This window comes from Centroberyx affinis, unplaced genomic scaffold (assembly GCF_046629955.1).
Source record: "Centroberyx affinis isolate AG114_WGS23_722 - 3 ecotype Tasmania unplaced genomic scaffold, CSIRO-AGI_Caff_v1 ptg000291l_1, whole genome shotgun sequence".
In the NCBI taxonomy this organism is placed as follows: Eukaryota; Metazoa; Chordata; class Actinopteri; order Beryciformes; family Berycidae; genus Centroberyx; species Centroberyx affinis.
Genome location: NW_027278970.1, coordinates 471,941 through 484,536, shown reverse-complemented (window position 1 = coordinate 484,536; position 12,596 = coordinate 471,941). Strand labels below are relative to the sequence as shown.

The window sequence follows — 12,596 nt, the reverse complement described above, 5'->3', positions numbered from 1 at the left end:
AAATGGGTCCAGGGTCCAGGATTCAGTACATCATACAGTGGACAGTCCTCCACTCCACTGACAAACCACATCCCCTATAAAGAGTAACTAAATCTGTGGTGAAGCCTGACACCTAATGGAAAAGTAGGGTACTGAACTGGCCATCTGCTATTGGCTGATCTTTGGCGCCAGGTGATGTCACCTTCTACAGAGTACAACACGTGGTGACATCACCTGACACCAAAGACCAGCCAGCATGATGACCCCAGTATTAAATAATTTAAATGAAGAAGAAGAAAAAGAAGACAACACACTACTGTGCATACATAAAGTCAAGATTGAAAACAAGAAGCGAGCAGGCTTCTAGACTTTGGAGTGACCTCCCTACTTAGCTTGAGCAGGCTATATCAAGATCATACAAGAAGCGCCATGAGGTCCTTTTATCTCTCTCTAATTTTCAAATGCTTGTTATTCCGTTTCAATAAAGACTATCTGGCTCTGTATCCTTGACTTTTTACAAGTGTGTAATTTATTATCTTACGTGTGAAGAAGGTTATAGAATATGTGTTTGTACCTGGTGCAGCCATGAGGAAAAATTACCTCTACACAATATGCATGGCAAAAAAACCTGAGTTTGTAGAGTTTGATAGAAAAAAAACCTGAAAAGAAAAGAAGAGAGCAAGGATTATACAAGAATTCTGAGTAAAGATGATACTGTAAGAAATAAGTTGCCCAAGAGGCTTTGGAAATGCTCCAAAATTTGACTGAGGATGAGTGTGAGGGTGTAGAGGGGTCAGATCTCTCTAATGGGGCCTGGTCTTCCTGCAAGGAAAATTCAGCATCTCTGTCCTCCAACTCTGACTAGGAGTCACCCCATCACAAGAGAATAAAAATAAAAAAATAAAAAAGAAAAGAAAACATTACTGTCCCAGTCTTGCTAGCTAGGCCTCCATCTTCAAAACGTATGGGCAATGTGAATTTTCTTATTTCACAGACTCTGGCTGATGATGCATACAGTAACAGTTTTGAAGTTGCGTACAGCTTCTATAGGAAGCGCTACTTTAAGTAAAACCTTTTTGTGACTAAAAGAATGGAGGGTATGTAGAGGCCAATAGGAAGCACACAGGTTTGGCAGATTGAAACGCTCTGTAAATAATGTGCAGGTTAAAACCCCCCTTAAAGAGTGTCAGCTTAATGACCCCTGCTTTACGCTGATAGCTGCCAAAGTGTCTCCCGCTCTTTGGGAGTAGGTGGATAAAGGTGCTAAAGCCTTTGTGAAGAGGCATTGTGAAAACAAAGCCCGGTTTCTTTTTTACCTCGCTCCCTTTGAAGTGGATTGACATTCAGCTCAGGATCTAGCTCCAAACTCACCCTGCCTCCCAACGCCTTTATTTTCTTCCCCTAAACTCCAGCACATTAAATAAAGTAGAGGCAGTCCTCTTGTCCTTGAGTTTGACTTGCAGGTTGTTTGCCTTTTGTGTTTTTCGTTTGAGTCCCTTCCCACGTTGATTGAGGAGCGCAGTCATAGAAGGAGAGGCAGATAGAGGCGGACGCACTGGCGGGCCGAATGGTGGGAGCGCAGGAATCTGTCAAACTCCATCTCTGTTAAGTCAAATGGAAGTAGATAGGCACAACTCTCAGTGCAACCGCAGGATTTAGAATAGAGTTCAGGGAAGAGGAGGGTGTGTGACGGGAATGCCGGAGCACCATGTCAGTGCTGATGACAGTCAATTTGTCTGGGAGTTAAGGGGCTTTGAGAGGTGCACTCCGCCGCCTATCTTCAAGGCAGCAGTGGAGCTGATGGTATTGATAAGGAGGGTATACTTACCTTCTCTCCATGGGCAGGCGACACATCACATGTCCCACCCGTCATGTACCAAGAATCCAGCCAATCTCCCATCCAGCATCTATTAGTGCTATTATGTCCCTCTGCCTTTCATCTAGCCTGAATTGGAATTGCTGGGTTTTCAAAATAATACCTTTTTTGGGGGTGAAGAAGCAGTGCAGCACTTAAAAACTGAAACAATGGTGACATATATAGGTATAAACACAGGCATGGAAAGTGCTTCAAATATTGGCCAGTCATGTTATCGACCTCCAATACGATGGAGGTTCCTTCCTGATCAAAGCTATGTAAACCTGCAGTGAAAATGTTCTTTCTTTGCACATTTTACTTATTCTTTTAGTTTTTAAGTAACGTTTTCTGTAAAGTAATTCTTCATTGAAAGGGTTAGGGTTATCTATCCCAGAGATTCCCTGCCAGTGAATAGGTGCGGTGGGCCACATTGCCTTGAAGAGCTTAAAAGAATTTCATTGTTGTAGCTCACAGGGGAGAGTTTTAGATTCCCATGGTCTGAATGCGGTTTCAGAGGGTTTTCCACTCTGCCACGAATAAAAATCTGGGGAAAACTCTGAATCCCTGTAATGTTTTGGCATGAAAATGGTCAAATGTAAAGAGAATGAATATCACAATAGCACAAAATATTGATTATCTGCTGGTTTAATCCAAAAGTATCCGCCTTCAAAATCCCATATCAGTCGAATCCTAGTACCCAGTTCTTTCTCTAGAGTATGCATTTCTTTCTTTGGACATATTTCAGTATACCCTCCTCTTTCTCATGCCAACACCATAACGGTCCAGTGGAAGAGGCCTATACCACCTTTCATCTCTCCTGCATTAATATTTCAAGATTTTACAGGACTGGTCATGAAAGTCCAATAGTCCGAGGGATCTACAGGCAGACGAACAGAAGCACAGGAAGACAGACAGGGACACAACATGCTTTGGAGACAGAGACAGAAACAGAAAAGGAAGTTAGCGAGGGAGGGAAGGAGGATCGCTCCAAAGCCATTTTTTGTTTTGAGCCAAGAGATAAGTCATTACAGAGTCTGGTCTGTAAGTGTGGTGCTCTGTCACCCAGCCAGCCACACAGACAGACAGATGGAGAGGATCTGTTGCTTTTTCTCTCTCACGCTACACACACACACACACACACACACACACAAAATAAATCAATCTTACTGCCCCCAGCACTCAGACAAAAACTATGAGCCCTCGTTTATCATTGTCTCTGTATGGTTTGAGTAGTGACAGATTACGAAATGGACTACTGTGATCCTACTAATCCAAAAGTTATTCAAACATGAAATATCCATGCCAAACATCCATGTGTTTAAATACAGATACGGAAAAGGTTTTGTGCATGCTGCCTTACAATGAATGCTAGAGCAGTGACTGAGTGAGTAGTAAAACTGAGAAAAATGACTGATGTCCTGCCCTGCCAAAAGTATTACTGGTACAAGAAGGGGATAGTATATCATTTACAGTAATAGCATTTATGGGTAGAGTTCTTGTTGAAATCTAAGCCGGAGTCATGACCTTTAACCTTTAAAACAGAAAAAGTACAAGCTGATGAAGGACATGCAGGCGGGGGGAGGGGTGCCTAATGCAGTATACATAGTCAAACTTATATAGCCTACTGTGTGGGATTCAGGGTCTTGCTCAAGTGCATTTTGATGACACTTGTTAAGTCAAGGGTGAACTTCTTGGTAACTCACTATCATCTAAATTTCCCAGCTGGTTCAGGGATTTGAATTGGCAGCGTTCCAATCTCAAGCTTGCTTCGTTTACCCTACCATCGTTCCTTCTATATAAATGCAATGCAACAATGATAAGCATTATGCTACATAGACTTGGTGAAAGCCCTATTCCTTTTAATCTATCTTCTTTTACACGCTTTCATTCCATAAATCCATCCAATCCAGGGTTTTGAAGATGGTTCAGATGTGATTTTATCAACTTGGGAACATTGCAAACATTAGATCGATTTTGTGTTTGAACGACACTAAGAGACTTATAAATGCCTTTATATCACCTCGCCTTGAATACTGTAATACCTTGTCCTCCTGTCTCAATCGACAAAGCGTGGCACAGCTCCAGATTACGCAGAATTCTGCTGCCAGGGTATTGACAAAGACTAAGTGTCACAGGATCACATTACCCTTATTTTATCTTCTCTGCACTGGTCGCCTGTTAGTTTTAGATTTGGTTGTAAGACGTTGCTGATTACATTTTAAGGCTTGGCTGGCTCTGGCCCCTAGCTATATCTCATTAATTTTAACCCTTTATGAGCTGGAGGGGAACGTGAAATCTTCTGGCGGGACACTTCTGGCCATGGTAACGTCTCCATGGTAACAGCTTCAGGGCTTTGGAACACCCTCCCTTAGAAAAACCCTTCCTCAAAGGCATTTTTATAACCAGCCTCTCATATATTTTTTACCTTTGTTACTATTATTGTATTTGTCTGTTTGTTTTAACCCTGTTTTTAATTTATACATGGCATGATCATTCTATGTCAACAGTGATATTGTTAGGACACTAAGACCCTGGCCTTTGCACTCCTCATTATTAGTTGCTTGCAATTTTTGTGATCTGGCAATTTCCGCTTATTCTACTTCTGCACTCATTGTAAATCATGCTGGATAAGAGCATCAGCTAAATGCCTGAAATATAAAAGTAAATGTAAAATCAATGGGACTTTTCAGGATCGGGGCCAACTCATTTGAGAGTGGATGCAGCACACACACACACACACACACACACACACACACACTCACCTTGCATCTTCCCTGCATTAAAACCTCTGGATTTTCCAAAGAATTTCTCCTGGGGGAAGAGCAACAGGAGGAATTACCCTGGGTGTAATTACATAATTTAACCAGTAGGGAGCACACTTCTCATACCATCTCGACAAGTTCAACTGAGTGGAATCAGCAGTGCTGCATGTCAGCTTTTCATAGTGAAAGGTCAAGAGAATCTCATCTCAGTTTAAACACTGTAAACTCTAGGATTGCATTAATAGCAGAGTTGAGCTGCTGCTGTGGAGCTGAGTAGAGCATAACACCACCCTCCATACTTCATTCAGCAACATGTGGGGCAATTATGTCGCTTATGATGAGCATTGGGGGTAGTATCCATAGAGATATAACAATAATAGAGATATAAGTTCTATCTCTATGGTAGTATCCTTCCATCACATAGTCCATGAGATCTCAACCAAAGCACGAGTGCAGAAAGCAAGAAAAAAATGTGTCCCAAAATAACAATAATTAGCTTTTAGTAGACCTACGTTCAAAACACCAGTCTCTAAAGAGTCTTTACTAAACGGGTATCTATATATTCTTTAAGAAATGCCTTTGATTATTCCGTTTCAGGCCCAGAAACGGCGACATTAGAAACACAGCAAATCCATTAAATCAATGAATTATTCAACGGCATCATGAATAACTATGAGTATGAATATGACTCCCAGGTTATATGAAAATGTAATTCTCTCTCTCTCTCATTTCCCCTACAGCTCTCCAAGGCCGACTACTCTCCCGAAGGCGCGTGCGTAATTAGTCCATATTGTATCAGTCTGGGAAAACACTCACTCACACGCGCGCGCGCACGCACGCTCACACAGGCACATAAATGTCTTATATACAGTAGGACTAGTCTTTGTCTCTCTCTCTCTCTCTCTCTCCCTCTCTCTCTCTCGCTCTCTCTCTCTCTCACACACACACACACACTCACATTATTAGCAGTAGTGGTAGTAGTAGTGGTAATAGTAGTAGATTTATTATTTATTACATTCTTGAGCTGTCTTGGTGAATGGAATAGCAGGCTACTATGGAAACGGGGTGAATGGAATTAAATTTAAATATTCAACGTATAATAACTGTCAGCTCTAAAACATGTTTTCAAGCCTCGTTTTCTTTGCAGAAATTTTAACTTGCCTATGTAGGATGGTGAATGACGCGTGCAGTTTGGAGATGGGCGGGCTGGGATAAGCCTAGTAGTAGTAAATCTCTGTTGAAAGATGAGAACAACCGTGAAGGTGGGCAGGGCAGGGCAGGTACGAGGGGTTATAGGGGGGGAGAAGTTTTTACTTTTGCTGCAAACGGGCTTTCCCAAATCTTTGCTCATATGGGTCCCACGCCAGGAGCTCGGCATTGCGGCCCGGTCTCCTGTCCGCTTCTTCTTGGAAACGGCGTCAGAGAGCAGCTGAGAGAGAGGCTTAACATTTCAAAACTCTGGCGGTAGGCTGCAAAGTTTCCACCCTGAAAACACTGTCATGTAGCAGCAGGCTGGAGCAGGACGCGTGCAGGGCTTGATGTTTCATAGGAGTTTAGTTTGCTGTAATGTTGCGGCGCGCAGCGTTTTTTAAGGCCGGGTCACATCTTAATGCGTTGAATGCGTTCCTTTCCGATGGCAGGTGATTTGTTTCATACTTGAGATAATATGTTACCCTTACAGATTCATTATGTTGCTGCAGGTGTTGCAAGAGTTGAACTTATTGTACTTACGCGTTGATAATGCATGCGTAAACTAAATCACTGTCGTTTTCCTCCGTTTTTTGGACCGTAAAGTTTTGATGAAAACATTTTGTCAGTGAATCAGAGTTATTTATTTAATTTATCCTGTAATTCTAGAATCTCAATTATCATAACCAAGTCTAATCATCAGTTGTATCTCCTCCAAATCCCGTTCCAGCCACGGGATGCTCGCGTAAAAGCCTGCGCAAAGTTTGCAGCAACGGATTAAAAGTAGGATCCCGGGCGGTATTAGTCATAGATGTCCGCTCAGTTGGAAAGAGGCCTGCAGCTGGGGACAACCGCACAACTTGACGCACTAAAATCCGAAGTCGGCGAGGAAGAAGTTGACGTGACAAGTCTTGACGGATGCGTCGGGCGGCTCGGCCGCCGCGGGGACGGAGGGGAGAAACAAGCAGCGGGCCTGTCCCCGGAGCAGCAACAGCAGCAGAAAGCGCGCAAGATGACCCGCAGCCCCAAATGCGCCCGCTGCCGGAACCACGGCGTCGTCTCGTGTCTCAAAGGTCACAAGCGCTTCTGCCGCTGGAGGGACTGCCGCTGCGCCTGCTGCCTGCTGGTGGTGGAGCGGCAGCGCGTGATGGCGGCGCAGGTCGCGCTGCGGCGGCAACAGGCGGCGGAGGTGAGGAGAGAATAAACAGATGGGTAATAAACCATGACCTCCAGCAGGTGATCATCATGAGGCAAACAGCCACCAATATAAACCAAAATTAATTAAATTTTCAGAGAAGCTTTGTGTTTTCCCCTGTCCTCATATAACAGTTTGACACTATTTTCTGTGATTCACACCATGAACTTAGATCCTACAAATTAATGTCGAACCAAATAGGTGAGGAAACTCTATTCCCCAACTGTCAAAGGTGGGTAAAATGAGTTTAGGTGGCTTTACCCTCCACTACCTCTCTGACAAGGCCAGGTCATCCTGACTGACTTGTCTTTCTCTAAAGAGAAAGGCTCTGCTGTGTGAGATAGTCAGTTTTCTCCAGGGATGAAGGCTACAAACTCAGTCTCCCCATATTTTTTACCTGAGAAATATAATTTACCTGTTTTTAGGGTTGAAATAGATCTTTAGACCTATATGACAGAAATTCACAGTACTATACAGTACATCATAGTAATATCAAAATGATGGAACATATAAGTAGGCCTATACAATCGGGTCTTATATGGGAGAAAATCATAAAATGTAATAGATTTTTGTTCATATTTGTGGGTGCTTGCCTTATGATGATCACTGACTGGAGTTCATGATTTACCCACCTTTATGTTTACCACCACATCACTGGTTTTCTCTAGCCGTCCATATACTTTTATGAGAAGAAAAGCTGAAAAATATACAGTATATTATTCCTAAATATAGATGAGCATCACTGAGAAATAAGGCCGGATTTGCATAATCATACACACCTGGATTTTCAACTATTTGACTAGTCTGATTTTATGGCAATGCAAACAAGGAGAGACTAGATTTTTTTTACCATTTAGATTTTTTAACCATTTAGCCATAAAATGATGCGTTCTGTGCAAATGACTTCAGATTATTATATTATTTATTATTTATTATTTTTGAGTAGGGATCTCAAGCAGCCAAAATGTTACTCTGGATATTGGAGTGAGTTGTCTTCATTTGTAATTGAAGGCAAAACATTAATCAATAGAATTTTGTTAATATCCTGTTAATATTGTAAATAGATATGTTAAATGAATGTCTAAATTAATACAGTAAGTAGTATTGCTGATAAATAGTATATAGGATATAGTCAAGGTCTGTTCTTTTTTAAAATAAGGTAATGTGAGAAATGGGAAAAGTGGCACAGGCCACTTTTTGAATGTTTGAATTTGAATTTTAAATGCACCAGATAAAGTTTGATTTTATAATTTCAACTGTTCCTACTGATATATATCTAAATATATATTTTCTATATTCACAAACAGATTTATGACCTGAGAGTGACAAAATAGTGAAATAGCCCTCACTATTTCACTCACAGATCTTTGTCTAAATGAAAACTAAAAGCCTGTACTCCCCCCCCCCCCCCCCCCCCCCCACCGCACATCTCTATATTCACTCCTCTAATTACCCTCGGGATACAGGCACAATGTAACGTAATTATGTCTAAATGTCTAATTCCTGTTTCCGTGTTCCTCCCAGGGTAAAAGGGGGGTCAGGTGCGCGGCCCCGCTGCGGAGGACGGCGTATCAGCGCTACGCCAGAGCAGCCGAGCCGAGCGGCGTGGCTAAAAGCATCCTGCAGGGTAACGTTTAATTAACACCTCCTGTCTCATTAACCTATCTCGTCTCTGCCAGACAGTGATGGAAGGTTCAGCCGTGTGTTTTTCTACAGGAGTCAGCGCTTATTCGGTAGATCAAATGAAACCCCTCCGAGTCAACGCTTTCATTTCATGCGCGGGTGGGGCAGGGCAGATTCAGACACTGGATCGACGATTGAAAGGGCAAGTGTGCAACGTGGTTCATTGTGCGCTAGTGGAAGAAGTGATTCACTGTAATTGACACAAAGATCGTTGCACAACTCTCATACTGACTAATTTCATTCTTTGTTCACTTTGTCTTTGGATTGTTTCTGCCAAGTCGCTGGAAAGATTTGCGCAGAAATCATTCACAAGTCCCACATAACTTCTCTCAGGCTAGCCAAGTATACGCTACACGCAACGGGGACATTTCACCAATTACACTGCCTGTGCTGTGTGCAGTCTACAAGGCCTCGGTCTGTTTGTGTTTGCATTTCTGCTGGGGTAATTAAAATTATGCAAATGAGAGCAATGGAATCGCTGTGTGCATTTACTAGCAGTTTGGAGACAACAATCTGAGGGCGTGCTTTCCTCCGAGCAAGCATGTCTCACACGTTTACATGCAGGTGTACTCATTCACACACACACACACACACACACACACACGCTCCCTCACTGAAGTGCGATGTGTCACTCTGACACATAAATACACACACGGTGTAATCATACTGCACTACAAGGCCTGCTTGGGCTCGAACTGGCAGTGCCGCCGCTTGAGTGTCATTAGCCACCGTGGATGCACTTAATTTATCTAAACAAACCCGATGATTTAAATGGCAGGGTATCGCTGCGGATTCACTATTTCACAACACAAGGCCATTACTGTAATAAATAGTGTGTATTAACACCTGCTGGCCTGCAGTCAAATCCTGCTTTAGCCTCTGTCTTCTTTACAGCCCTCTCAGCTTTCCTGCACTCTCAATAAAGCAAAGGTGACACCGCTAACCAACTGCATCATTAAAATAACAAACAACCAAACAATCGAACGTATAAATAATTATGCAACTGGTTGTAACGGCTTCATTATTCATAAATAAGTGAACAAATAAATGCATAACGGCGGTATTTTGTGCTCTCGCCGTGCAGGGGTCAAACCGGCAGCGGCGCTGGAGGACGACGCCTCCTGCTGGTCCAAACAGGCGCAGCGGGACCTCGCCCCCCTCCCCTGCCCCTCCATCAGCGCCCGCATGAGGAAGAGGCGAGCCTTCGCGGACAAGGAGCTGGAGAACGTGATGCTGGAGCGCGAGCTGCGGCAGAGGGAGCTGGAGAGAGACTTCTCCCTGTCGTCCCCGGCCCTCGTCCCCGTGCTGCACCCTCCGCCGCTGCCCGTCTCCCCGGGCCCCGGCCTGCACTGCTGCCCTCTCGGCAAGGAGCCCGCCTACCTGCCCGTGTATAAATACAAGCCTCTGTACGAGTGCGACTTCCGCTTCTACCAGGAGCTCTTCCACCTGAAGGGCAGGTGTTTGTCCACGGATGGCGGCTACGCTCACCTCCTGCCGCCGTCGGGCCGAAGCCCGGAGCGGACCGGGGAGGAGGAGGAGGCGCTTCCGAACGTCTGGAAGGGCCGCGAGAAGAGAGAAGAAGCCCGTCCAGAGCTTTTGCACATACCTCTACTATCAAACCAACGGCTCGAAAGCCACCGCAACGCCTCGTCAGACCGAGACCGCGGCGAAGCCCCTTCCAAACAAACAGGATCAACGGACTCGAGCGGGTTTCCCGCAGTCGCGCACTCCCTTCTCGGCTCAGATCAGGGTTTCCAGGGCGGGCCGGACGTCGGCACGCCCAGCAGGACTTTAAACCCTGTGCCTCTGACAGCCAGGCGCTGGTGCTCGGGCCCTCCCGCCGCTCAGGCCGGTCCTCACACCAACGCCGTCAAGAGCCCTCACAGCAACTCAATCAAGGCTCCCGCTGTGAGGCCATTACCTTTCTCCGTGGAGGCTCTGCTGAGGGCCTGAGAGGCAGAATGGGAAGCAGCGTGGCGCGCTTTGTTTATGTGCGGACAAAGACCGAGAGATGAGGCAGAGGGTATAAATATAAAATAAATGGCTGGACTGCTTGTTGTGTTACAGCTTGTGAAACACTGTGTCTTCTCTTGACAAGGGCTGGAAGGCTGCTGCACAATGGCATTTGGGGAAATATTTAAGAGGTGCCATTGGCAAAAGCAATTTCAGGACCGTGATTTACAGTGTTTGCAGTATATTTTTTTTCATTAAAAAAAAGTATTTTGTTATATTTTAAAGAATAATTAAAAATATTACAGTGAGAGATATATATGTAATTTGTTTGCTTGATATAGTTCCATTTGTATTGCCTATATTGAACCTATTTTGTACAAATATACACTTTAAAAATGTAATCCTTTTTTTATAATCCTCAGCAGTGCGGCGGAAGAAATATACCGCACCATTCTGCTTTGACCCTCTCACATCAATCATATTTTATTCTCTTTTCCCGCAGAAGAAATATACATCCATAAAACAAGGTTGATGAAAAAGTCGAGTGCTGATTGAACTTGTGCCCAGTTCTCTTTTTTCCCATTTCAAATCAAAAGTATATAGATGTGGCGGGCTGCTCTCTGCTCCGCTCTCAGTGTCAAAACAAGCTCGGCGCTGCTCGGAAAAAAAATCCCCCCCGAACTGAAACGAAAACTAACAATGAAAGGAACACGTGGTGAAGCAAAAATCTCTAAAAATCTTTTCTATAAAGTAGTAAAGCAAGGAATAACAGCAAACCATCGAAGTCTGATACATCTGCGAGTGTTTTTGCCAAGTGAGCGATATGTGTTCATTATTAATTCTTATTTCATCAAGCACATGACAGACATTTTGTCAGACTGTACTGTATCATTATTATTGCATAACTTCACACCCACTCCTCACATGGCATACTGCTCAATATTTCATACAGTATCATTTCAGACTGAGGGGAAGACGGGTAATATTCGACTAAAGGCGATGGGGAGGGTGCCGGCGTTGCCTAGGCGACATTGTTCTTTATTGTATGCCGCCTTGAGTTTGTTTGAACCCGCATTTGATCTATATCCACTTTCTATTTTTTTTTCTTTCCTTTTCCCTTGCTCTTCCACTGCAATCTCCGAGAGATGGGGGGGTCAGATAGTTTTGACAACTCTGGACCGTGTGGCGTCAACACCGAGGTGATAGCACTCCGCTCCATGTCTTTGTTTGCCACTATCTACCAGCATCAGCGAATGCCTTTCTCTCTTTTCACACACACACACACACACACACGCACACGCACACAGACAGACAGGGAGACTGGCATGAAGGAAAATGAGGTTGTGAGCCAATGTGTTTTATTGTACACTATCAGCGCAGATTTTACAATATTAAGACCTCTCACACGCGGAGGGTGCAAATTGCCGCTTTCACCGCGATGATAAAAAGACAAGCATCCATCACAAAGGGGGGGTGATAATGACTTCCACGAAGAATAACGCAGGGGATGTAAATCAATTTTGTCGCCCCCCCCCCCCCCCCCCCCCACGAAGCTAGGGGAAAAAGCTCATTTATCCAATTCCCTCATGTTTCATTGGAGAGCGTCTTCAGATGAGAGGCGCGTGGCGGCTTAATAGATTGCGACCTCGCTCTGAAATGCCGCGCACGTTCCGTCACGCTCGTCCGGGGTTTGCGCCGGGGACAGACAGATTAGCTATATTGTTCAGCGCTCTTCGGAGAAAGGGGTCTGAATCGGCCCGCTATCTCCGGTTTATTAACATTTCCCCTTCTGTGGGCCGGGGGAGGCGAAGGAGAGAGAGAGGACTGGGGGGGGTTATTGGATTGGGGCCAGTGCGCTGACAAAGCAGTTGAACAGGTTGAAACATGTTTCGGGGGTTTGTAACCGCTCTGCGTTCTCACCCTTCCCCGCCCTCTGCCTTTTTTGTCGCCCACCTCTGCTCGCTCTCTCTCTCTCTCTCGC

At 44.5% G+C, this 12,596-nt stretch overlaps 1 protein-coding gene across 1 annotated transcript; it reads left to right on the top strand.

Moving 5' to 3' along the window:
- Nucleotides 1-5,953: 5,953 nt before the first annotated feature.
- dmrt2b (doublesex and mab-3 related transcription factor 2b) lies at nucleotides 5,954-11,127 on the top strand. The gene is made up of 3 exons (XM_071514987.1): nucleotides 5,954-6,973; nucleotides 8,504-8,606; nucleotides 9,747-11,127. The coding sequence occupies exons 1-3, from the start codon at nucleotides 6,596-6,598 to the stop codon at nucleotides 10,613-10,615; spliced, it is 1,350 nt and encodes a 449-aa protein (XP_071371088.1). The 5' UTR covers nucleotides 5,954-6,595; the 3' UTR covers nucleotides 10,616-11,127.
- Nucleotides 11,128-12,596: the final 1,469 nt, after the last annotated feature.